At 35.5% G+C, this 27372-nt stretch overlaps 3 protein-coding genes across 8 annotated transcripts in view; 1 reads left to right on the top strand and 2 right to left on the bottom strand.

The window, feature by feature from the left end:
- The window catches only part of egl (Egl_like_exo domain-containing protein), a 128113-nt gene that overhangs the window by 35677 nt on the left and 65064 nt on the right, over positions 1-27372 (top strand). The window lies entirely within an intron of this gene.
- LOC148944780 (uncharacterized) lies at positions 1308-6876 on the bottom strand. Of its 3 annotated transcripts, none has more exons than XM_089099681.1 (2): positions 5386-5498; positions 1308-3265 (listed from the first exon to the last, which is right to left on the bottom strand). In XM_089099681.1, exon 2 carries the CDS (start codon positions 1945-1947, stop codon positions 1384-1386), a length of 564 nt encoding a protein of 187 aa, XP_088955807.1. In that variant the 5' UTR covers positions 1948-3265; positions 5386-5498; the 3' UTR covers positions 1308-1383. The 3 variants fall into 2 exon arrangements, with proteins under 3 accessions (XP_088955808.1, XP_088955807.1, XP_088955809.1); XM_089099682.1 differs by lacking the exon at positions 5386-5498 and adding an exon at positions 6849-6876.
- On the bottom strand, positions 5470-14263 carry LOC148944779 (uncharacterized). 3 transcript variants are annotated; one of them, XM_089099678.1, is made up of 3 exons: positions 14227-14263; positions 11055-12040; positions 5470-5604 (listed from the first exon to the last, which is right to left on the bottom strand). In XM_089099678.1, the coding sequence occupies exons 1-3, from the start codon at positions 14233-14235 to the stop codon at positions 5592-5594; spliced, it is 1008 nt and encodes a 335-aa protein (XP_088955804.1). In that variant the 5' UTR covers positions 14236-14263; the 3' UTR covers positions 5470-5591. The 3 variants fall into 3 exon arrangements, with proteins under 3 accessions (XP_088955804.1, XP_088955806.1, XP_088955803.1); XM_089099680.1 differs by having other exon boundaries at positions 5516-5645; XM_089099677.1 differs by lacking the exon at positions 5470-5604 and having other exon boundaries at positions 10970-12040.

Below are 27372 nucleotides of genomic sequence, written 5' to 3'. Positions count from 1 at the left end.
CTGTCTGTTGTGCTATCTGGCAATTTTTTTTTTTTATGATTAGTTGGACTTACTCTGGATAGTGTCTCTGTATCTTTTTAGATTTAAATAGGTAGCTTCCGTTGCCCATGTATTCATTTGAAACACCAGAGGCATATCGACAGTCCGTTAGTGACTAATTGCGGGTGTTGACATTTTTTTGACAAAATCATACTCCTCAGATATCGCTAACTTATACACCTTGGGGTATACATTTGTAGGCTATATAGGTTTTCATAGGGATGTTATATAGTGTCAATTAGGGGTGGTCAGGAGGGAGCGACATTGTCCATCGTCCCATAGGTTTTGAAATAAGCATCAAATTACCATGCAGAGGATTTTCAAAAGAATATTTTTTAATAAATTAAACTAGAAAATATAAATATAATTTTTCTTTAATAATAAAACTAAAAGAGCAACAAGAATTGCCCCTTTCCCTTGGGAATTTGGACCCCTGAGAAAGTTCTTTTTTTCCTTTAAAATTTATTTTAACTTTCTAAAAATATATAAATTTTCTTAAGCTATTAATTCTAAGCCTTATGCATTTTATATATTTGGAATCAACGTAAAATGGATTTCTTTTATTTGCTTTTTAAAATTTGAGTTATAGAGTTTTGGGCACAATTCATGAGCATAGGTCTTTTACTTGCTTGCTCTTCGCAATTACGTTAATTGTAGATCTTTTCTCTTTTTTATTTAACTTTTACAAAAGCAGCATTTGATGATTATCTTCTCAGTTACTCTTAGCATTCAGATTTGAGCGTTTTATTTTTATTTTTAACTTAAATATTGTTCCAAGTCGTTACATAAATCATATTAAATGTGTGTTTTCGTTTAATATTCTGGAAATTAGTGAAATGACTCTACATCAAAATTCACAACTGGGGGGGGGGAGCTACTAGGCATTTAATTATACTCTACAACTATAGTCATATCAATAAATTTCTAAAGTAACGCTTACGACCATGAAGCATTTGTGGAAAACCTGAAACACTAATGGCAGTCTGTATAAGTCCTGAGACCAATTCAAAAAAAATTGAATGGATTTATTTAATGATTGATTGAGAGAGAACCCTCTCCTTATTGAATAAATTCAGAATGGCTTCAAACCAATTTTTCTTTTCTGCTTTTATGTCATTACTTAAACTAAATTTAATGATATCTCTATTTCATCTAAAGATTAAATTACAAAATGCTATAGACTTGTCACCTCTTTAATTTTGAACTGCAGTGCTATAAACGACTGTCATTGAATAGAAAGCAGTATTTATTGTGCATAATGATCTAGCGAAGGTAAGTTGGGTAATAATGCTGCTCACTCAATCTTACAGTAATTGGTTTTCAATCATGTTTACAAACAGTAAATCAAGTAAAGAAAATAGTCATATGCCTGTCGCTATGTTTCTTCTTCTGCCTCTTTGACTGAAGCTTCCACTTCAGTTGTGTCTCTTTTACACCTGTATCCGAGAGGATATCCAAACGACTGATAAGTGTGGCCGGAAGGATAGTGACCATAATAGCCATGTCTGTTTTCTGCATCTTTTTCTGCCTCTTTGACTGGAGCTCACACTTCAGATGTGTCTCTTTTGCCTCTGTATCCGAGGGGAGATCCAAAACACTGATAAGTGTAGCTGGAAGGATAGCGTCCATAATAGCCATGTCTGTTTTCTGTATCTTCTTCTGCCTCTTTGACTGGAGCTTACACTTCAGATGTGTCTCTTTTGCCTCTGTATCCGAGGGGAGATCCAGAAGACTGATAAGTGTAGCTGGAAGGATAGCGACTATAATAGCCATGTCTTTTTTCTGCATCTTCTTCTGCCTCTTGGACTGGAGTTTCCGCTTCAGATGTTTCTCTTTTGCCTCTGTACCCGTGTGGATATCCAAAAGACAGATAAGTTTAGCTATAAGGATAGCGACCATAATAGACATGTCTGTTTACTGCATCTTCTTCTGCCTCTTTGACTGAAGCTTCCACTTCAGTTGTGTCTCTTTTACACCTGTATCCGAGAGGATATCCAAACGACTGATAAGTGTGGCCGGAAGGATAGTGACCATAATAGCCATGTCTGTTTTCTGCATCTTTTTCTGCCTCTTTGACTGGAGCTCACACTTCAGATGTGTCTCTTTTGCCTCTGTATCCGAGGGGAGATCCAAAACACTGATAAGTGTAGCTGGAAGGATAGCGACCATAATAGCCATGTCTTTTTTCTGCATCTTCTTCTGCCTCTTGGACTGGAGTTTCCGCTTCAGATGTTTCTCTTTTGCCTCTGTACCCGTGTGGATATCCAAAAGACTGATAAGTTTAGCTATAAGGATAGCGACCATAATAGACATGTCTGTTTACTGCATCTTCTTCTGCCTCTTTGACTGGAGCTCCCACTTCAGATGTGTCTCTTTTGCCTCTGTATCCGAGAGGATATCCAAAAGACTGATAAGTGTAGCTGGAAGGATAGCGGCCATAATAGCCATGTCTGTTTTCTGTATCTTTTTCTGCCTCTTTGACTGGAGCTTACACTTCAGATGTGTCTCTTTTGCCTCTGTATCCGAGGGGAGATCCAGAACACTGATAAGTGTAGCTGGAAGGATAGCGACTATAATAGCCATGTCTTTTTTCTGCATCTTCTTCTGCCTCTTGGACTGGAGTTTCCGCTTCAGATGTTTCTCTTTTGCCTCTGTACCCGTGTGGATATCCAAAAGACAGATAAGTTTAGCTATAAGGATAGCGACCATAATAGACATGTCTGTTCACTGCATCTTCTTCTGCCTCTTTGACTGGAGCTCCCACTTCAGATGTGTCCCTTTTGCCTCTGTATCCGAGAGGATATCCAAAAGACTGATAAGTGTAGCTGGAAGGATAGCGGCCATAATAGCCATGTCTGTTTTTCGCTTCTTCTTCTGCCTCTTAGACTGGATCTTTCACTTCAAATATGTCTCTTGTGCCTCTGTATCCGAGAGGATATCCAAACGACTCATAAGTGTAGCTGTAAGAAGATGAATAACCATATCCCTATGATGGATAGTGACCATAATAGGCATATCTAGTTTCTATCCCTTCTAATGCCTCATCGGCTGAAGCTTTCACGGCAGATGTGTCTCTTTTCCATCTTTGGCCACTATAATAATAAGGGCGGTAATAATGTCCGTAATGAGTGGCATCAGTGTTTAGATCTTGAGGCTCGGTGGCTATTTCATTTGATACCGATTCTTCATCTAATGCAGCAGCCACACCAAGAGTAATAAGGAGCATCTAAAAAAATATGAATAGTTATAAAATAGTACACTTTGAAGTATTGTGCAGTATTTGTACAGTGTAATGTGTGTATGAACATTCATAATTGTGAATATTTAGTATTATACGAAATATTAGTTATATAATAATTGTGGTTTGAAAGCGTTAAAATTATTTATTCTAAATAATAATTGTTTCGTAAACGCGTTTTTATACAAGTTATCCAGTAATTTTAAATGTGACTGTATGCAACTAAAATCATAAATGTAATAGTCAAAATTTTGTAAATTAACTGCAGTAAAGTAAAGGTATTAATTTAATTAAGTTTAATGTCATTAAAAAGACTAATCCGTATTGAGGCATGTAACATTCCGGATTCCAAGTAAAGACCAAATTTTCTAACTAAATTTCTTACCAACTAAATTCTAAGTTTCATGTCATCTCTCTTACCGATTAGCCTACTATTGTTATTCCTAGTAGTTAAGTGTAGAGGAAAATATATTGTCTGGTAAAGCCAGATTTGATACTTGTATATTATACGGCAAACACTCAAGTGCTTCAGTTAGTTAGAACCTGTTTCATTGACGCTCAATCCGAATGAAACATTACAAAATATTTACTATTTTACTTTTCTTTGTCTTTACTTTGCAAGATCTTTTCTTTTCTTTTTTCTAGGTTTCCATTGATAAGAATAACCACAATAATCCTCTTTTGTCCTCAAATCGAACTTCATTTGCTTAAGAGCGGTTTTAATCCCCCTGCCACAGTCGGTATCCTTAATGGTAAACTTTAGTTCTGAAAAAGGCCACTCAAATAGTGTCGATTTCTTATATATTTCTTTTACCTCTGTAAAATTTTCATGGGCCAAGTCTAAGCGGAAATATCGGACAAGCGATGATAAATCGTATTTCCCTGACCTGGTTCCTTATGCAAGAGCCCTGCTGTGGCCGACCATCTAAATACTGTGATTTGGAGGTATCATATAAAAGAAGCATCTTAGCAAAAAAACACAAGAGCCAGAGAGCATGCAATTCTACCAGCCAACAGAAACAGATTTCATCATTAAGTTTTTAACAGCATTTCTTTTGCGAACCCACAGCTGGCCAAAATGTATCTGACGGGGCTGCCCTCCTTGTCCTGTAATAAATTCATTGTCGCCAGCTCGGTTAATTAATGCGTCAGTTCGTGACCTCGGGAATGAATTCCAAAGACCTACTTTGAATCTTCAAGAATTTTAGGTCTAATGCTACAGTTTTCTAAATCTAACAATTTAGATAACCATTGTAGACATAAAAAAGGGACGTGAATACTTATAGTATCTTATAGCTATCCATGAGTCCTGTCCTCAAATTCGAAATGAGAAGGATGCCTTTAGCTGAACACAGACTACTTGAAGTACAGAGCAACGTTTACTATTATTCATTAGTTTCATATTAGGCAGAAATATACGTACTAGGATACTAGGATATAAATATACGTAAGGATACCAACTGTAGAGAGACGACACACACACAGAGATGACACAAACACAGAGACGACACAATCACAGAGACGACACACACACACAGAAAAGACACACACACAGACGACTAACACACAGAGACGACACACCGTCCTCTCTAGTACAATTTAGCGAAAACCTCGTATTGATCATGTACTAGTCCTAAATGGTAGTGCATATTATACACAAGGAAACCAAATCTGTCAATATTCAAATATTATCAAATCAAAATCTGTAATTCAAATCATATCAAATATAGTGTATCATAATAAATCATATCATACATATAGGATCATATCAAGTTGCAGAAGTTTTTGCAGAAGATTTAAACGAAAAAAACAATTCTGTGCTCTTCAAATATGAAACAGAAAAAGATAAAAAATATTAAAGGCTATCACAAAAGAACGTACTTTGTGCTACTGTTCTTCCCTTTTCCACAACCTAGCCCTTGTGACTAGTCAATAGGAAATTTCACATGTTGCTGGGTCTTCAACAAACCTGTGTACATGCATCAAAGCACTTAAAGTTTCTGGCTTTAATTTATTTTAGAGGGGACTTTTGATGATCTTTAGCAGCGAAAACTGCCTCTGTGCTGGAGCACTAGTAGGAAAAAGAAAATCACTTTCTCCGTTCTTACATTCAGACAGGACTGACAAAAATTTTGTTGGATTGTCGCCAGTTTTGGAACGGATTGCATCGTCTGCGTGCATCAGTGGTCGAAACTATCTGTCGAAACTATCGGTCGAAACTATCGAAACATCAGTGGTCGAAATCATCAATGTGAAGGTTCAGGTACTTTTCTTTCTTGATCTATGACAGCAGATCAATGATGCTGACAAGATTTCATGACAGGAGACTACAAGATGATGATCAAGATTTGAGTATTAGCCTTACGACCTAGACAAGAAAATGACCTAAAATACTCAAAGATCAAGACCAATGTACTGCTAATAACTTATTATCAATAACTTCAATTTGTCTTTTTTGATACATAAAAACATTTATTTGGCAGCCATGTAAATTGTTTGACTTTACACTCCTGATTTATCTGCTGAATGCACAAAATGGTAATATAATATAACTGGCCAGAAACATCAGTGAAAAAGAGCTTGAAAGAAAGGAATAAAGCATATTTCCTCTCTTCGTCTCAAGATTACTTGCTAACTGTAGGAATAATAAAACAGAACACCTATACTGAGGTTAATTCAGCCCATGTAGCATCAACTATGAAAAATTTCTAGTGAGGCTTGTCCCATGTCAACATTCTGTACATAAGAAACTCAGATAAAAATTTAGCTTATAAACTTCTCCATCCAAGAGCCCATTTACTTTAATGCTAAAGATTAATTTCTGAGCAAACTCCGATCAGAAACTAAGTTAGGCTGAGCCTACTATCAGTCCTGTTTCGGGCTAACTCTGCATGTTTCTGTCTGTATCATAGGCAAGTAGGCTAGGTGTAACCAAAGCTTGAAGAACCAGAAAGATTTAAGAAGATATTATAGTTTAGTGTGTTCAAGACTCCAAAAACAAATATATGTTGCGTTCAAAACCTAGTATCTTTTCTTCCCTTTCCCTGAGATTGTTAAGTCCCTTGAAAAAAAAAAACTATCCTAGGCTGCTGAATTTATGTTCATGTGGGACTATGCTTTCTTTACCTGAGAAATTATTTTTTTGTTTCTGAGCCTCAATCCGTTTATAGCACACATGGCCCATATGGGACACACATGTATTTATAAATTAAAATTTGTAACTACGGGGAAGCCGATTGCCGAGCTAAAAGGATACAGAAAAGCTCAAAATTACACCATTCTTTCGAAATAACGAATAAAAAAGACAGAAAATATCTCACTGATTATTTCACCTCAGTAAGACAGTGGAAACCAGTCATGCATTGAATGGCAACCACTTCTGTAGAAAATCACCAAATTAAAAAAGAAAATCACCAAGTATCGCCATATTCAAGGAAATTACCAGGAGGATGAAAAATTACCAGAAGGATGAAAAATCACCAGATCTGGTGATAAATCACCAGTGGTGGTAACCCTGGTCATCATCCATCTTAATACAGAAATTAGTGGTATTTTGTGTAAGCCTACTTACAAAAGTCATTTTTGCTTCTTTCTTCAACGAAGACAAATCAGAGAGCCAGATACAACTGAATTAAACAGCAAAAATTTCGATATATATAGTTAAAAAATCTAATTAACCCGGGATGCTGATCTGATCTTTAAAGTGCGTTTCCTGGGTTTCACTGATGATTTGAAGCGTAAATCCACAACAGTTTTTCGTAACTTTTTTACAGTTCATTTTGTTTGTTTCCCGATGTGAAAACCAGCCATAAATTATTCTAAAACTGTAGAATTGAAGAAATACAACTTTTTTCAAGTGAAACTTGAAAAAAAAGAGTGACGCTAAAACAAAGTGGACATACATCATTTCGTAAATGAATGGGGCTTCCGCCACCTCAACTCTCCACTTGTTTCTTTGATTTTTTTTATTGCTAAACTAAAATCGCCCTTGAGTGCAACGGATGTAGATAACGGGCAATACCAAGCATTTTATTTATTTTACTAATAAATTTATTAAGTTAATAAATTTATTTTACTTCATAAAACTTTTTTTATTTCAAGGGACCAAAAGAGCGAGACTACTGAAAGTTAAACTAAGAGAAATTTATTCCATGTTTGAGGGGGATCCCCCCTCTTTAATTCCCCGTTCTTACCTTAAACTTTAATAGCGCTGTGCTGACAGCGTTTATGAGTGCAACAAAAGTTCAATCAATTGTCCTTTTAAACATCTCCACTGAACTTCAGGAGTTCATTCGACCGGAAATTGAAAGTTTTAGTGCCCTTTTTAAAATTCAAAAGCGATTGGAGGTTAAACAGCGCCCCCCCCCCCTACGCCCATTAATTTTCCAAACAAATCCAATTCAAATTTTGAAATAGCCATTTTGTTTAGCATAGTCGAAAGATCCAGAAACTATGTTTTTGGGGATGTCAACCCCCCTCCCGCAGCCCTTGGGGCAAGGTCTGTAAGATATGCAGTTCGCCCATTGTTTACATCTAGTATTTGTTATTGGGAAAGGGCGTGTTTGACCTTTAGTGTTCAAAAATACCTAAGGCTTTCACCTAAGCTTTAAGATGATGTTGAGGGAGATGTTGAACTAAATCAAATATATTATGTGCATACAGATTGTCAAAAAGGCGTAACTCAGGAATGACTGAGGGTATTAATTCGGAACTTTCAGGGAATAGGGGGGACGATCAATTGACCATAAAGGAAATATTTACACGCTACTACTACTGTTGTTCCTGCTACTACTGTAACTGCTTCTACAACTACCGCTTATGTAGCGACTACTGCTAAGGCTGAGGATATGGAGGTGATAATATAAGGAAATGTTAAGGGTAAAGTTGAGCGAAATCAAAACATACTATGTGCATACAGATTGTCAAAATGGCGTATGAGCAATATCTTAGAAACAGCTTGTTGTATCAAGCTGAAGAATCCAGGGCATCATGAGTGGGATGTTCAACTGACAAAAAGAAAATATATGCAAAATATTACTGGCACTAATATTGCTGCTACTAGTCACTGCTACTGCTAATACAACTTTAATACTAATACTCCTCCCACTACTATTAATTCTTCTACTATAATACTAGTACTACTAAGGTTAAGGGTATAACGGTAAAATTTAAGAGAATATTGAGAGGAAAGATTATGTTTTGAAATTATGTTTTGATCGAATTAAATCAAAACACACTATGTGCATGCAGGTTGTCAAAAGGTCGTATATCCGGAATGGGATAGGATATTAAGTGGGAACTTTCAGGGAATGTAGTTTTACGCGTGGTAGATTGTTCGATTTTATTCCTGCTCATTTTTTGGTTTAATGGAGATCTTTAATTTTCTTTGAAGACTTATTTTTTTGGAAAAGATTCATTTTTTGGAAAACTTAATTTTAGGAAAAGATTCTTTTTGTTTTTTTATTGACATAGTCTTTTTTCATGGATAAAGAAAATAACATTTCCTTGACACGAAATCTTGACACAAATAGTGACCTATTGTTTAATTTTGTTTTATGCCTCCTCTAGTTGACCTGAAAAATAAAACTTACTACCATTCGCAAAAAAGTATCTGCTGTTTGACAACCTAAATACACTCGCACTCATTTGATTTAGTTAAATTGCCAACTTAATACCCTCAATCGTTCTTGGAATATCTTATTGACATCCAGTGTACACAGCCTTTTAATTTATTTTCAAAGAAAACATTTAGTTTTAAAGCATAATGAGCAAATTGCATAACTGGGGGGGATTTGAACTACCCTAGAGGCATAGTTGCTGGACCGTTCAACTATGCTGAATATAATGGATGTCCCAAAATTTTTATTGGAAGTGTTTGGAAAATTATGGGCTATGGAGGAGGGCTAATTGCCCTCCTATCAATTTTGACTTTTAAAAAGGGAACTGGAACTTCTAATTTCCAATCAAATTAGCTTCTTTAATAGTTCCAATGGTATTAATAGCTATGATAGAGCAGCGCTGTCTATGGTGTTACTTATATGCCCTTTTGAAAACCTGCAAGCATTTAGTTTTTCGTTTAATTAAAACTTTCCCTTTACTTTCACCTTAAAACCTTTAGTGTCATCAGTCACAGTAACCATAGAAATAGTATTAAACATGTAGTGTCTTCTGACTAGTTCAAAATCTGCCATAACTTACTCTGAAAGATTTAATTTAATATATTATTGCTTTGTCACCCTTTTGATAATCTACATACTCATAGATTGCTTTGATTTAGTCTAACATCCGCCTAAATGTTCAGCATAAAAAAAATACCTAAAATAATTCAAACTCAAAACGACCAGAAATTACTATTAAAGAATAAATGTAACCCATGACGAACATAAATTAAAAAAAAAAACAATCATATCAAACAAACATGCAACAGGCACTAATATAAATGAATAAATCTTAAAATGACCAAAACTTAAATCGAATGTGTAAATCAATCTGAAAACGAACAAAAATCGCTACAAGCAATCACTTAATCAGTAATTATTAATTTGATTTATTTTCTGGTGTGGATGCTCCTCATTTTAATTTATTTATTTGGTTATTTTGATTTTATTCGGATTTTGTTTGTTGTTACCATACGGAGAGTTGAAGAGCAATCTTTTTATTCCAGTATCTGGAGATAGTATTATTTATTTATTGTTGAGTGTGTATATATATAAACCCACACACGAGTTATTCTCACTGTGGGTCATTAATTTGATTGTTTTGTCAAAACATTTCTTATTGGTTAATAAAGAACTTGAACTTGAACCGCTTTCCCTAACTGTAAAAGTCTAAAGCCTACTGCGTCATAGGCGCTTTACTGAAAACCACATGTATCTTGACCAGTCTTGGGAAGAACTAACAAAATTAAACTGAATTTTTGATATATAATAATATTGGTTACTGAAAGCTCATCAGTTCAAGATTTTATTCAACTGTGATTTTAATTTTGTTTTCAATGTTGAAATAAGTGCAAAGATAATATTTGTAATATAAGTAATTCAGTAGCCTATAGCTCTAATAACTCAGTAGGCTTTAGACTTTTACAGTTAGGGAAGGGTACATTAGCCAAACTCATGTTTTTAGTGGTTTTTGTTTGTTTTCAGCTTCATTTTCGTATTCAAAATAAGTTTTACTTTTAAAATTTATTTATTTATTTTAATACCTGTTGCATGTTTGTTTGCCTTGTTAATTTCTGTTCGTTTACATCTGTACAAGTCCCGATACCCTATTCAACATAAGTTGGGTGAATTTATGCAATGATTGATTCAGAGGAGGGAGAAGGACTCCTCTCCTTATTTCATAAACTCTGAATGACTTTATGCAAATTTTTTTTTTTTTTTGCTTTTATGCCATTATTAGGGGTAAATTTAATGGAATTCTTACTTCTTCTAAAGGTTAAATTCCAAAATGTTCTAGACTTGTCACCTCTTTAATTTTTAACTGCAGTGCTATAAACGATTGTCATTGAATAGAAAGCAGTATTTATTGTGCATACTGATCTAGTGAAGGTAAGTTGGGTTAGTAATGCTGCTCACTCAATCTTACAGTAATTGGTTTTCAATCATTTTTACAAACAGTTAATCAAGTAAAAAAAATAATTATCCGGCCTATGGCTACTTTTTTCGATAAATATTAGAAAAGCAACATCTTACATCAATTTGTTATTAATTTAATAAAAAACAAAAAGGAGAAGGTACAAGTTAGTTGCTTTTACCAGGGATATACTCCATACTCATACCTGGACGGGTAATACCTGTATCCGTATGAGGGATAGTGACCATAATAGCCATATCTACTGTTTCTGTCTTCGACTGAAGCCATATCTAATCCGTCTTCGACTGAAGCTTTCACGGCAGAAGTGTCTCTTTTGCCTCTGTAACCATGAGGATATCCAAACGACTGATAAGTGTAGCTGTAAGGAAAGCGACCATAATAGCCATGTCTGTTTTCTGTATTTTCTTCTGCCTCTTTGACTGGAACTTCCACTTCAGATGTGTCTCTTTTGCCTCTGTATCCGAGAGGATATCCAAAAGACTGATAAGTGTAGCTGGAAGGATAGCGTCCATAATAGCCATGTCTGTTTTCTGTATCTTCTTCTGCCTCTTTGACTGGAGCTTCCACTTCAGATGTGTCTCTTTTGCCTCTGTAACCATGAGGATATCCAAATGACTGATAAGTGTAGCTGGAAGGAAGGCGACTAAAATAACCATATCTACTTTCCGCATCTTCTTCTGTTTCTTTGACTGGAGCTTCCACTTCAGACGTATCTCTTTTGCCTCTGTAACCATGAGGATATCCAAACGACTGATAAGTGTAGCTGGAAGGATAGCGACTATAATAACCATATCTATTTTCTGCATCTTCTTCTGTCTCTTTGACTGAAGCATCCACTTCAGATGTGTCTCTTTCGCTTCTGTACCCGTGTGGATATCCGAACGACTGATAAGTGTAGCTGTAGGAAGATGGATTTTGGTAACCGTATCCGTATGATGGATAGTAACCATAATAGCCATATCTAGTTTCTGTGCCTTCTAATGCTTCTTCGACTGAAGCTTTTACGGCAGAAGTGTCTCTTTTCCATCTTTGGCCACTGTAATAATAAGGGCTGTAAAAATGTCTGTAATGAGTGAAATCAGTGTTCAAATCTTTATGTTCATTGGCTGTTTCTTTTGGAACCAATTCTTCAGCTAATGCAGCTGCCACACTAATAGCCATAAGAAGTATCTTAAAAAAAAAAAATATGAGTAGTTATAAAATAGTTCGCTTTGAAGTATTGTGCAATAATTATACACAGTAATTGTGTGCATGACCTTTAATAATTGTAAATATATTAGTATTATATTAAATATTAATTATTCAATAATTGCGATTTGAAGGTGTTTAAATTATTTATTTGAAATAATAATTGCTTCGTAAACGCGTTTTATGCAACTTGTTATAAAGTAATTTTATATATGAATTCAAGTAGCTAAAATTATATATTTAATAGTAAAAGTTTTGTAAATTAACTACAATAAATTATAGACAAATCAAAATATAAACGAGGTTGAACTGTTGAAGTAAGGATGCTGAGGCTGTTTTTAATGGTCGTATTTTAATGTAAGTTTCTCTTTTATATTTTCATTTAAATATTCATTTAAAGTTTGAAATTGCACTTGTCTTACAGAAAAAATTCCCTATTGTTCTACTTGTTTATTTGTTGTTATGACGGAAAGTCAGTGTGGTCTTCGTCGCTTTTTATTTAATGAATATTCATTTCATACGGCCACATATGTTTTTGATCAAATGTACCATTGCATGGTATTTTGACCTTTAAAATGGGAAGGTTCTATACGTAGCGTGTTTCTAATCCTAAGTCAAATCCTTTTAATCAACATTTTTGTTTGATTGTATTCCGGCCCAGTGGCCCGAAATTATATGCGAATTTTTAGCACAAAATTGGTAAAAGCTAAATTTTGCTTGTGCAAAATCTCTTGATTCTTTAAAGGCACTCTAGAGCTTTATATTTCCATTCATATGAGTTCTCTCATTATCTTTCCATGTGAGCCCCTCTTAAAAAAAAAAAAAAAAAAAAAAAATAATATTAAAAAATCGCAACCGTCCATCTTGCGAAATATACACAATTTCGTATTATATCGCCAAGAAATCGAATTCTCTACTGGGTTATCGTGCAGGGCGAATTTGGTTGTTCTGCTTTCTTCAAAGCTGCCATACATTTTGGGCTATCTCACTCATTCTCTAGTATCTTGTACATTATCTTATGCTAACAACTTTTGGTAAGTGAATTTCTGCTAATTAGTTATAGCTATTTGAAACTGGATTCCTCTGAGGTTTAATAAGATTTTATAAATAAAATCTGTTTTTCTTTTTAATTTTTAGAAAAAATGAAACATTAAAAAAAAGTCGCTTTACTGATAATTTTTTTTTCCTTTCCAAAAATTAGCTATGCTAGGAATCCGCCTATTGAGCCTGATTGCATCTAAGATAAATCTTAGATTAAAAAACTGAAAAAAAATCGAAATTTAGACCACAAATAGCAACAGACGTGACACGTATTTTGGATCAATTTTTAGATCATATCCTCATCACCAGTTTGTAGAAAGAGAATGAGAAAACAGAAAGATAAGCATCAAAACGTTAAGATACCCACCCCGCAAAAAAACACAAGTTAGCGAAGAAATGAAACAATAACGAAAATCTTCTTTTCTCGAAAAACGACTCCAGTGCAGTAGAATTTTCTTTTGTACCCAAGCAAACCCACAGGGGGCCCTTTGAGGTTTGCTCCCCTATTCCCCCTCCAATCTCAATTATTTACTCTTCTCTGTCAGTACTTTTGAGTAGTTTGCCAATTTTCACTAGAATTTTCTCAATACCCACTCGAAAGCCTGGATCCCCAAAAGAAATTCTGTCGAGTGTGTATTTACCTTCAAAATCTAAGAACACAATATTAAACTATTTTATATTATAAGAGTTTCGGTATTTAAGACTATGTTCACATTTTTATTTGCTTCAATATTAAAAAATATGTAACCTTAACAAAAGATGCAACGTTGTATCCTAAAGTTCTTGTTGACACAAAGTAGTCATTTTTAGATTTACTGGAGGCTCAGTTCCCGAGGCTCAGAGCCTCTTTTTTGAGCATCATCCCGAAGTTAGCAATTATGTCCGAGACCATTAGTCTCATTATCTACACTTGGTTTTAAATTATCCTGTTAATGCGATTAAGAACTTGCAGTAAAATAATTAGAGAAGAATTTATTTAAATTTTATTTATTCAAAAGAATTTATTTAAATTTATTTAAATTTTATTCCAAATTTTTATTTAACTACCGTACTAAGCTTCCAGACATGGTTTCGGTCATCCTCTATCTTAACACAGGAATTATTGAATTAGGTGTAAGCCTACTTACAAAAATCATTTTTGCTTCTTTCTTCAACGAAGACAATTCAGAGAGCCAGATACAACTGAATTAAACAGCAAAAAAATCGATATATATAGTAAAAAAAAATCTAATTAATCCGCGATGCTGATCTGATCTTTAAAGTGCGTTTCCTGGGTTTCACTGATGATTTGAAGCGTAAACCCACAACAGTTTTTCGTAACCTTTTTACAGTTCATTTTGTTAGTTTCCCAATGTGAAAATCAGCCATAAAACATTTTAAAACTGTAGAATTGAAGAAATACAACTTTTTCAAGTGCAACTTGAAAAAAGAAGAGTGACGTTAAAACAAAGTGGACATACATCATTTCGTAAATGAGTGGGGCTTCCGCCATCTCAACTCTCCACTTGTTTCTTTAAATTTTTTTGTTGCTAAACTGAAATCGTCTTTGAGTGCAACGGATGTAGATAACGGGCAATACCAAGCATTTTATTTATTTTACTAATAAATTTATTAAATAATAAATTTATTTTCCTTAATATTTTTTTTTTCAAAGGACCAAAAGAGCGAGACTACTGAAACTTAAACTAAGAGAAATCCATTCACTGTTTGAGGGGAGGGGTTCCTCCCTTTTTAATTCCCCGTTCTTACCTTAAACTTTAAAAGCGCTGTGCTGACAGCGTTTATGAAAGCAACAAAAGTACAACCAATTGCCCTTTAAAACATCTCCACTAAAATTCGGGAGGATGTCATTCGACTGAGGAGGGGGAGGATTATAATTTCGTATATGAGCGGGGCATCCCCCTTCTCAACCCTCCACTCGTTTCTTTAAAGTTTTATAGCGCTTGACTAAAATCATTTATGAGCGCAATGGATATAGATAACGGGCAATTGCAAGTGTTTTACTTATTTTACTTAAAAAAAAAAGTTATTTTTAGAATGACCAAAAGAGCGAGACTGAAACTTCAAACAAAGAGAAATTAATTCCATGTTTGAGGCGGGTCCTCCCTCTTTAACCCTTCGCTCTTATCTTAAACTTTAATAGCACTTTGTTGAGAGCGTTTATGAGTGCAATAAAAGTACAACCAATTGTCTTTTAAAACATTTCAACTGAAAACATATCCTTTAAAATCATTTCCTTTATTCTTTAAATATTCTCATATTTTCATATATACTAAATATTTTCATATTCTATAATTCCATTTCATTATCTCTTCTGCTTTTGTAATGTATTGGGAAAAAAAAAAATCAAATTTGAGCGTAAAGAATGTGGAGTTAAGTTTGTGTTTATATATATATATATATATATATATATATATATATATATATATATATATATATATATATATATATATATATATATATATATATATATATATATATATATATATATATATATATATATATATATATATATATATATATATATATATTATTTTCTCTGCTAGTTTTTAGTTTTAAAGTCGTATTTCACTTTCATTGAAAAAAAACTTGTCTTTATTTAATCTCTGTTTTAAACAGTATACCTGGGGAATCCTAAATTTTACCAGCGTATTTGCCCCCTAAAATATATTACATATAGGAAATTTGAAGACATGGGTCTAAAATGCTTTATTCGTGCATAAGTAACCCCCTTCATATTATCTTTATGGATGATTGGTATATTTTATGTCATTATGACCTTTGAAGCTGGGAGGCTAAATAAATGCACTTTTAATAGTTCTTAAAACTTTTGCTCAGCAGGATGAAATTTTTTGGGCATATGCTAGAATGTATAATATATAAACCCTCTTTAATAATCTACAACCAATGGCCATAGACAAAGGAGTATCTGTGACTATCCTTCTCTGGAAAAATAAGAATCTTGAAAATAAAAATTTTGAAATTGATCGTTACCTGTCTTGGCTTTTGGGTCCTCTTACATGTTGAATTTCCTTGTAAAATTTCCATCAAGGCTCTTAAATTTTTCCAAGACCCTTCAGTCTGGTGAAGGCTACTACTGCCTATTTCAACACTATTTTTTACATTCAGTTTTAACATTTTTACAGCAAACCTTCAAGAATCATAAACATCTCTGATAAAATGTACTCCTCCAAATATTAATTAAAGGGGGGGAGGGTTGAGGTTACGAATTATACGGTTACCGTCATCACAATTTTCAAAGTAAGCTCTTCAGTCAAATCTTTTGTTATAGAATGTCTTTGATGGACGCCAAAAAGGAGGATAGGGGGGGGGGGGAATAAGTAAAGAGCGATTCCAGAAACTATGTCTTTTGGAATGTCAACCCCACCATCACCACAGCTTTCGAGTAAGGGTTGTAAGTTATGCAACTAGCCTATTGTTTACATATAGTATTTGTCATTGAGAAAGAGGGCATGTTTGACCTTTAGTGTTCAAAAAGAACAAGGGCATTCAGGTAAAGCTTTCAGATGATGCTGCGGGAAGCGTTGAACTAAATCAAAACACATTGTGTGTATACAGATTGTCAAATGGAGTTAACTCAGGAATGACTGAGGGTATTAAGTTGGAACTTTCAGGGAATGATGAAGAGGATGATGAGTTGACCAAAAAGGAAATATTTGCACGCTACTAATACTTCTACTGCTGCTACAACTCTTCTGTAGCGCCTACTATTAAGGCTGAGGATATGAGGTGATAATTTAAGGAAATATTGAGGGGAAACTTGAACTAAATCAAAACATTATGCGCATACAGATTGTCAAAAGGGCATATTAGCAATATCTTAGGAAAAGCTTACTGTATCAAGCTGAAACTAACAGGACATCATGAGGGGGATGTTCAAATGACCAAAGGCAATATATGCAAACTACTACTGCTACTAATGCAACTGCATCTACTGTTACTGCTACTACTAATACAACAGTAAATACTAACTCCTACTACTTCAACTACTATGACACTAGTAATACCAAGGCTAAGGGTATAAAAGTAAAAATTTAAGAGAATATTGAGGGGAAGATTCTGTTTTGATCGAACTAAATCAAAACACTATGTGCATGCAAGTTTTCAAAGGGATATATCTCGAGTATGGCTTGAGGTATTAAGTTGGAACTTTCAGGAAATACTTAGGGGGAAGATTATTCGACCAAAAAGAGAAATATGGCCATGCTTCTACTCAGGTATGGAAAAAGTTCCAAAGCTGCCAGTAGCAGAATTGACAGAATTACAAAATCTGCCAACAAATTTGAAAGCTGCGAAGTAGCATTGCTACTTTGCTACCCCGCATTTTGCACGGCGGCTTATACTAATACTGCTACCACTGCTAATAATACTATTCCAGCTACTGCTTGTATTTCAACTCTTACTAAGACTAAGAACATTAAGATTAAAAATTCATGAAATAGTGAGTGAGAAGTTGAACTAAATTAAAACACTACGTGCGTGCACGTTGTCAAAAGAACATATCAGCAATGCCCCAGGTACTATTTTCGTAAATAAATTGCAGGATATCAAAAGGGCATATCGGCAACATCATAGCAACGGCTTACTCTATGAAGTTGAAACTTCCAGGGCTTTATGAGGGGGATGTTCAACTGACCAAAAGGCAAAATGTGCATACTACTCCTACTACTACTGTCAGTACTACTACTAATCCTTCTACAACTACTACTACTCTTCCTACTTCTACTGCGACTGCTACTACAACTAAGGCTAGGATTATGAAGGTGAAAATTACAGGGACTATCGAGTGGGACGTTTAACAGAATAAAAAAAAATGCTGTGTGAATGCAGGTTGTCAAAAGTACATGTCTGCATTATTTTAGGAACAGCTTGAACTATGAACTTAAAAACTTTCAGTTTAATGTAGGGATCTTAAACTAACCAAAATGTGACCAAAATAAGAGCTAAGTGTGCACAAGGTATTATTTATTATTTTTTTTTTCACCATGATGCTTCGCATAGAAGGAATTGTCGTTGAAATTTTGAAAGGAGTTCACTTGATTGGAAATTAAAAGTTCTAGTGTCCCTTTTAATAATCATAAGTGATTGGATGGCAGTCAACCCCGCTCTCAATCTTCTTTATTCTCCAAACACATCCAATAAAAATTGAGACAGCCATTTCATTCAGCATAGTTGAAAGGTCCAACAACTATGTCTCTAGGGATATCAGCCCCCCAGTGCGCTCAAAGCAAGGGGTTGTAAGTTATGCAATTCACCTATTGTTTACTTACGGTATTTGTTATTGGTAAAAGGGGGTATGTTTGACCTATGATGTTCAAAAAAGTCAAGGGTGCTCAGGGGATGTTTTCAGAGAATGTTGAGAGGAGTATTGAACTAAAGCAAAATACGTTATGTGCATGTAGGCTATCAAAAGGACCTACCTCAGGAATGACTGAGGATATTAAGTTCGAGCTTTCAGGAAATGATGACGGGGATGGTCAATTGACCATAAAGGCAATATTTCACGCTACTACTACCACTACTGCTACTGCTTCAGTAGCGACTACTACTAAGGCTGAAGACATTGAGATGAAAACCTGTGAAAATGTTGAGGGGAAAGTTAAACTGAATCAGAACATACTATGTACATACATATTGACAAAAGACGTATCAACAATATATTAGCCACGGCTTACCATATCAAGCTGAAACTTCCATGGCATGGCTAGGGGGATGTTCAACTACTTAAAGGCAATATCTGCATACTGCTAATGCTACTAATGCTACTGCTACCACTTTTACTAATACCACAAAAAAAAAAACATGACTAATACTACTACTCCCACTACTACTATTATTATGAAACTAGTACTTCTAAGGCTAAGGGTATGAAGGCGAATATTTGAGAGAATATTGAGGAGAAAATTGAACTAAAACAGAACACACTAATTGTATGCTGATTGTTAAAAGGCTGTTTTTCAGGAATGGCTTGGGGTATTAAGTTGGAACTTTCTCAGTATGCTTAGGGGGGAGATCATTTGATCAAAACGCGAAGTGTGGACGTTTTTACTAATACTACTACTACTACTGCTACTCCAACTACTACTACTATTGCAGCTAATACTAAGGCTAAAAGTATTAAGGTGAAAATTCTAGGAAACGTTGAGGGAAGGGGGGGGGATTAAACTAAATTAAAACAGACTATGGGTATATAAATAATCAAAAGGGCATATCGGCAGTATTATAACAATGACTTATAGCATTAAGTTGAAACTTCCTGATTCTGATAAGGAGTATTTTCAACTGACCAAAAGGTAATATGCTACTTTGCTACAGCTAATACTGTTAGTACTACGGCTATTCTTACCACTACTACCAGTAATACTCCGACTGCTGCCACAACTAAGACTAATGCTATTAAAGTGAAAATTTCTGGGGATATTGACTGAGAAGTCGAACTGACTGTGGGCATGTAGGTTGTCAAAAGGGCGTATCAGCAGTATCTTAGGAAAGGCTTTGAGTATGAAGTTGGAACCTGCAGGGTTTGTTGTAGCTAACAAAATGCAATATTTGCATGTTACTACTACTGCTAATACTACTATTGTTATTACTGCTACCACCAGTTTTACTACCAAAGCTAAGATAGTTAAGGTAACAATTTCAGGGAATGCTGAGACAGTGTTGAAGTAAATCCAAACTCCCTGTGTGCATGCAGGTTGTCAAAAGGACGTATCAGTAATACCCAGGAACTGTTTACAGAAATAAGTTGAATCTTTCAGCTTGAGCTGAGAGGGATTTAAAAAAAAAATCATAAGGTTTTATAGGCATACTGCTACTACTACTACAACTATTACTACTACTGAAGCTAAGGGTATTAAGATAAAGCTATCAGAAAGTGTTTTGAGGGATTCTTAACTAAACCAGAACACGCTATGAGCATTCCGATCGTCAAAAGAGTGTGTCAGCAATGCCACTTTGGCTGCTCCTTCTTCCACTACTACTGCTACCATAATTGCTATTATTGAATTAAATCAAAATAGATTAAGTTCAACCAGGCTGTCAATATATCCAGGTGGGAATAGTGTATAAAGTAGACACTTTTACGGAAATTTTACGTTGCTTTAAAACTTAATCAAAAGATATTATGCGTATGCTGGTTTTCAATAAGACGCCTCAGCAATATAAGGAACGACTGAGGGCATTAAGTTGAAAATTTCAGAACTGCTACTATTATAAATTCTGCTCTTACATTTGAACTAAATCAAAAAGTGTAATTGCGTCTAGGTTGTAAAAATAGCATAGATTCGACGTTTTAGAAAGGGTAATAAGTTTTTATTTTTCTTAGGAACTTCAGTTGGTGTATAACTGGATCAAGGGGTACTATGTGTGCCCAGGTTTTCAAAAGGGCATATATTATTGAAAAGAATTTTCCAACATATAAATAGTCAGAATATTGATTCTTGTAGGAATAAACGAAATGAATTTTTAAAAAAAATTACCACTGAAAAAGAGTAATGTCACTCAAAAACGCACAGAAATTAATTAAAAAAAAAACTTTTACCAAAAATGATCAGAAATAAAGTCAATAATTTTCCGACAAAAAAACTACCACAAATCACCATCAATAAATAAATACCCAAAACGAACAGAAATTACAGTAAATTACCAAGTCAAACTCAAAACGAGCAGAAACCAAGATAAGTAGGGCTGACGACGTCCCCCATGTCCTCTGAATACCAGCACGTAATTCGAAATTAGGATTGTTTTCAGTAAAGTGCATTTTTTGAAAATCAGGCCAATTTTCTCAGGCCCTTTGCTTTTTATGGGTAACTTTAAACTCAACTAATTTTATATATTTGATTTTATATATAAAATGTATTTTTAGTGTATTAACTTGTATCAAAACTCCTTTTTTCGGAGTTTTGGCTACTGTTAGCTCGAGTCGCTCCTTATTTATAGTTCGTTACGAACTGTTACGAACGTCACGAACTGTTTGATGCAACACCGAGCTATAAGCCTATTATTATCAAAGGCTTTCTTCCGCCGTCCAACTGTTAGCTAACAGTTTTAGTTTGGATGGTGGAAACTGTAAAAAAAATGTTTCCCAGAAAAGTATTAATTGGGCTGGAAATGTAAAAACCAAAAATTTGGAAATCAACTTGTAAATCTCAGGATTTTTTTCTTGTGGGCCAAGATAACCTCAACCTCAAGAGAACCTTAAGGGAGAAAAAAAATATATGTTATGAATATGCTAAATGTGAAAAATATCAGCAGTCGTGAGCTCTTTTTCAACCTTATAAACCTAAAAACTTTTTGCTGCGTTATCTAGTTTTTGAATACTACGTTTAAAATTCACCAGCAATGATTTGAATTGTTAGAGAAATTCTCTAACAATGTTTGCTAACAATTTTGTATGAACGGTGGGGAAAAGGCTAAAATCAGTGACTTCTTATATCGATTGATTTTGAAAATAATTCGCACAAAAGCAGTTTTTCAAAGAAAAGTAAAGAACTGCATTAAACCATAGACGAACAAAAACAAAATCAAATAAATATAAGATTAAAGATAAACAAATGAAACACATAACGAACAGAAATTCTAATAAATAATCAAGTCAAGCTTAAAACGAACAGAAACTACCGCAAAGTGGAGTAGGGCTAATGCCCTCTAAGCATTCGAAAAACCCGAACGTCAAGTGCATTGCATTAGATCAACGTCCAATGAATGTTTCAACTTAATATCCCTAGCTGTTCGACAACCCCTCCAACTGGATCTGGGAATTGCGACTTATGCCCTTAGTTATTTCTTACATATTATAGATGCGTCCTTTTGACAACCTAGTGCGCTTTAGTGTCTTTTAATTTATTACAACGTGCTCAGAAAGTTTCTACTTGGCCCTTACCCTTAAAGGTCTAAAATGATAATATAAGCTCTTCTTCTGATATTGCTTTGTCACCTTTTTGAAAGTCCACATGCTCATAGTTTGTTTTGATTTAGTTCAACATCCACCTAAATGTTCCTTAAAAGCTTCATTTTGATACCCTTAGATTGTGTAGTAGCAATAGTTATAGCAGCATTAGTATCCGTATGCGCATAGCACCTTTGGTTTTTTCAACACATGCTGAAAGTTTCAGCTTAATGCATACTATCAACCGTTCCTGAATCATTTCTAATGCGTCCGCTTGACAACCTGTGTGGGTATAGTGTGTTTTGAATTAGTTCCATAGAGTTTCTACATATCCCAAATGTTTCTCCTTAATATCCGTAGTTTTAATAGAAGCAGCAGTAGTAGTAGTATCAGTAAAATTAATTGTAGTAACCTAAGCTTTAGTGGCAGTAGTAGTAATAGAAGTAGCAATAATAGTAATAGTAGTAGTAGCATGAGTAAGAGCAGTAGCATTAGGATATAAATATTTTGTTTTGGTTAGTTCAACCTCCCTCACTTTGTGACAACCTGCATACAGAGGGCGTATTATGATTCAGTTCATCTTTCTCCCTCAAAATTTTTTGAAAATGTCACTTTCATACCCTTAGCCATAGCTGTAATAGCGGTCTCAGTAGTAGTATTGTCATTACTTGCAATAGTATTGAATAGCGGTAGTACTACTAGCAGCAGCAGTATTACCTTTTGGTCAGTAGAACATCCCTCTCATCAAGTCCCGGGAGTTTCAGCTTAATACAATTAGCCATTGCTATGACATTCCTCATATGTCCTTTTGATAACCTGTATGTTCATATACTTTTTGAAATTTCCATCTCGATGCTCTTAGCCCTACAAATAGTTGCAGTAGAAGTAATAGTAGTAGTAGATATAGCAGTAACAGTAGTATTAGCAATAGTTTGCACATATTGCCTTTTGGTGAGATGATCTTCCCCTTTAAGTATTCTCTGAAAGCTCCAACTTAGGACTTTAATCAATTCTTCATATACGCAATTTTGACAATATGCATGCACATAGCGTCTTATGATTTAGTTCAAGTTTCCCCTTAGTTCTGTAAATTGAGTAGTGTGGTAGTAGTAGTGGTGGTAGTTGTAGTAGTATTGATAGCAAGCAAATATTGCCTTTTTGATCATCTCCATTATCATTTCCTGAATCTTTCAAATTAATGTACTTAGTTATTCCTGTGTTGCACTCTTTTGATAATCCGTATACACATAACCTGTTTTGATTTAGCTCAACGCTCCCTCAACATTCTCTGAAAGGCTCACCTGAATACCCTTCGTCTTCTTGGAAAGTAAAGTTCAAACATGCATACCTTTTTCAATAACATGTACTATGTGTCAAGAATGAACGAATTGCCTTGCTTACAGCCCTTGTCGTGAGGACTATGGGGGTCTGACATCCCCAAAGACATAATTACTGGACCTTTCAACAATGCTTAAAAAAAGAGCTCTCTTAAAATTTCGATTAAATATGTTTTGGGGAATAATAGGCTTGACCTCAATAATAGGCCTAATAGGCCTCAAATGTACACTCAAAAGGGCCCACTGGTGTGTCCACAAGTCCCATGAGTTACTTACAAACCTTCTCCCAGTAGTAGGTTAAATTGCATGGTGATGCAGAACACCATTGCGGGAGGATCCTCTATAGGAGGACAACTGCGGCAGGGTGTAAGATCCAGATATTTGGACAACGGCCTCTGCAAAGGGCTGCCTCAACCCTTTCGGGGTACTTGCAAGACTGGAGACCTTGCCGTCAACTTTATTCTTACTTGAGAGAGGGCGCCCCTCGAGAATATTATGGCCTAGTAAATAACACAACTTCCACACAAGCTTCTGATTTATAGGTAATTCTTCTGGGCTTGGAATGTTTTGACGGGCGTCTTTAGGTTGCAGAAACACTTCCTAGCCAATTTATTTGTTATGGGCTGCCTCCCCATAGTAGCATAGTATTTGTAGGCATGCATATACAATGAGTCGGAGGTAATAGGCTTGAGACTGCCTGTGTAGGGTTTCGACTTTTGTTGATAGAAGAGAATAGCCAAGTGCTGAAAACCATGTTGTGACCAAGATGGATCCAGGGTTGTACAAATCCTCCATTCAATTGAGGTCCCAGGGACTTCTTGCTGTTCGGTTCTAAGCCGGCTCAAGCACTTCGGTGTAGACTTGAGAAGATATGTGATCCCCGTCCTGCACTGGTATCCGGGATCATTGCTTTTCCTGAGGTGAAAATGATTTCAATGATTTAAAGAACATGAAAATTGGAACTTGGAATGTTACGACGTTAATAAATGACTATCGTATCGACATTTTGACTGACGAATTCAGACGATTCGAACTGGATTTATTAGGAGTTTCCGAAACTCATATCCCAGCGGTAGGAAACATGGAATTAGGTGATATAGAATTTGTTTACTCAGACAGGAAGGATGGGGTACATAGACGGGAAGTAGGGCTCATGATGAATAAGGAAACTGCCAAGTCTTGTTTAGGCTGGGAACTAAAAAGTTCAGGGTATCAGTTATAGTAGTATACATCCCTGTAGAACCGACTGACAGAGATACTAGTGACTCAGATGAATTTTACTTCCAGCTACAGGAGCAAATAGACAGAGTCGCAGGTAGAAATATGATGTTTTTACTGGGAGATTTTAACGCTCAGGTCGGTAGAAACAGGGATAAATGGTATCCTAGCCTAGGTAAATTTGGTGTAGGAAAAGATGGATACAGACTTTTGCAATTTTGTAGGTATAACAATCTAGTTTTAACCAATACGGTGTTTGGTCATAAAATGGCTCATAAGTTAATATGGTATTCACTTGATGGTAAGACAGTAAACCTTATTGATTATGTTATAGTAAACCGAAGACTGGCAGGATCAATACAAGATACTAAGGTGTACAGGAGTGCCGTTATTGATGTTAAAAGTAAACATCACCATCTAGTAGTGTCAAGGGTTAATTTAAAGCTGAAATATCGGAAGGGTAACTATTTCCCTGGAAGTTGATGTTGATAGACTCCAGGATGAGAATTTGAGAGAAACTTTCCAGGAACAGGTGAATACCAAACTTTAGAGTTTAAAATTTTATAATGTGGAAGATGGTTGGAATAATTTTAGAAAAATAATTTGTGAAGTTGCTGAAGGCGACTTAGGGAAGAAAGCTAGAACTGCAGCTAAGAATATTAGTGAAAAAGCTTTATATTTAATAGACGTTTTAAAGAAGACTAAGTCACTAAGGCTAGGAATAAGTGAAGATGAAAAGGTGACGTTGGGTAATGAAAAAATTGATCAGGTGGGCAGCTTCACTTACCTTGGTAGTATTAATTGTAAAGGTGGTGGGAGCAGTGAAGATGTTAAAAGTAGAATAGCCAAGGCTCAGGGTGTTCTTTCACAGTTAAAAAAAGTTTGGAAGAATAGGAAGAAATGTACAAACCAAGATTAGAATATTAGAAGCTACAGTGATGACAGTGGTCAAATATGGCTCTGAAGCATGGGCGCTCCGAAAAGCGGATGAAGATTTGCTAGATGTTTTCCAGGGAAATTGCTTAACCCTTAACTGGTAGGGTGTTTTTTATAACACTCATGGTAGGGTGGGGTCAAAATGACCCCAATCTTCTGAAGGGTACCAGTCAATAAAATATTTAGATAGAAACATGAGCTTTTATTTTCAAATATATTGACATAACTTCATTTGAAACCAATAAAAAGTTTGTTTCTAGATGCAGCTTGAGCAAACAGTCACTGCATGTTCCTTACAGACATATTTTTACAGATGGCACAGCATAGGGTAGTCTTGCGGTCCTTTTCCCTGGGACATCGAGCTCGTTTGGCTGCAGAATGTTGTTCCCCAGTGTTCTGGCTTTCTGCAAAGGGAATCCCAGCAACCTGGCATGTAAGTCGACGAAGTTCTCGTGGCAAAACTTTGTTTGAAGATCTGATGGTGCAAAATGGTCGGACCAAAGCCATACCTAACCTTATAAGGACCTCACGGCGGGAAATGCTCTTTTCTTGATTGCTAGTCTGATTTACAAGCACAGAAACGTTCACACCAGCAACGTCTAATAGAGCAAAAAACACTGCCATTGGCCAACGGCGTGTTCTATGGCTTGTGGTATAGTTCGCACATTTCTGGTCCAAACTGTCAACTCCACTCTTTGTTGAGTTGTAAAATTCAATAATTTCCGGTTTTCCCTTGTATTCGTTAACTTTAGGAGTGTGATGCATCGATGATATAAACACGACGGCCTTGCTTTTCTTTGGCACATATGAAACCACTGCTTATCCAGTAGATCGGCTGCAAAATTCACACGACAGAGATCCATTTTTCTGTTGGTATGCTTCACCACTGCATCAATAATATTTTCAAGGAAAAGAAAACCCCAAGCAGTTTCTAGTTGCAAAGGTTGAACTGTTCTTGCTGGTCCCTTGGGGCCAGCCCCTTCAGTCACGATGTTTATAGCTCTGGTTCGGCTCAGGGGTGGTGTACTTTTTAACTACTTTTTTGTTCTGTCACGTCCTAATAGCACATCTTTGCGGGTCCATCTTTTGGTTCTCTGAGAAAGAGGCACATCATCGAGGTCTGGTTGACCTGGAGCTGGTGATGTCTGTTCTCCGAATTGACTTGAAGGAGCGGTAGCTTCATTGGATTCTTCTGCGCTTTCTTCTTCTGATGAAATTTCATCTGAAACAAGGTTTTCCTGCTCGTCATTAGATGGTCTGTAGTCATCGTCGTTCTGGGTGTCTGATCCACCTGATAAATCGTCATCTTCCTCAAGTATCTGAATGATATCTTCCTCTGTAAGGTGCTTCTCAGCACGGGTATCCATTCTTTCTCTAAGGGAAAAAGAAAATGTTAAAGTTTTCCATATGAATAACTTTTCAACACTGAAATCCGGAAAGAAAAGGTGAAAACGGCCAAAATAGAGAAATTAAAAGTGAAATTCAACTAGGATATACAAAGAAACAATTAAGTCATTGTTGGCAATGCCAGAAACATGTAATACTAGCAACAAATATCTTATTTCTTCAAAAAACCAAATCTTTATTTTCCTTTTTTTCTAACGTTAATGGTGGGGTTGGGTCAAAATGACCCCAGACCGCTCTTACGTCCTTTGCCTTTGCTGTCAGCAACTTGACTGATTGTATGCTTCAGCACCACCAAGTTTCCAGAGAATACAGGAGAAAACAGCGCTTTGCTCCTAACGGCATAGGAGGAACACACTCTCAAAGGGCCCTTGGGGTCAAAAAGACCCCACCCTACCAGTTAAGGGCTAAGGATTGTTCTAGGTACCCGGCTGACTTACCGTAATTCAAACAATAGGCTATACGAAAAA

Source organism: Artemia sp. Qi Xiang Cuo, chromosome 14 (genome assembly GCF_049724085.1).
Source record: "Artemia sp. Qi Xiang Cuo chromosome 14, ASM4972408v1, whole genome shotgun sequence".
Taxonomy (NCBI): domain Eukaryota; kingdom Metazoa; phylum Arthropoda; class Branchiopoda; order Anostraca; family Artemiidae; genus Artemia; species Artemia sp. Qi Xiang Cuo.
Note: the sequence above shows the minus strand (reverse complement) of the source record. Positions and strands in the feature narration are given on the sequence as shown.

Bases quoted from the DNA above. Each gene is read 5' to 3' on its own strand.
- LOC148944780 (XM_089099682.1), bottom strand. From the start codon at position 1,947: ATGTCTATTATGGTCGCTATCCTTATAGCTAAACTTATCTGTCTTTTG.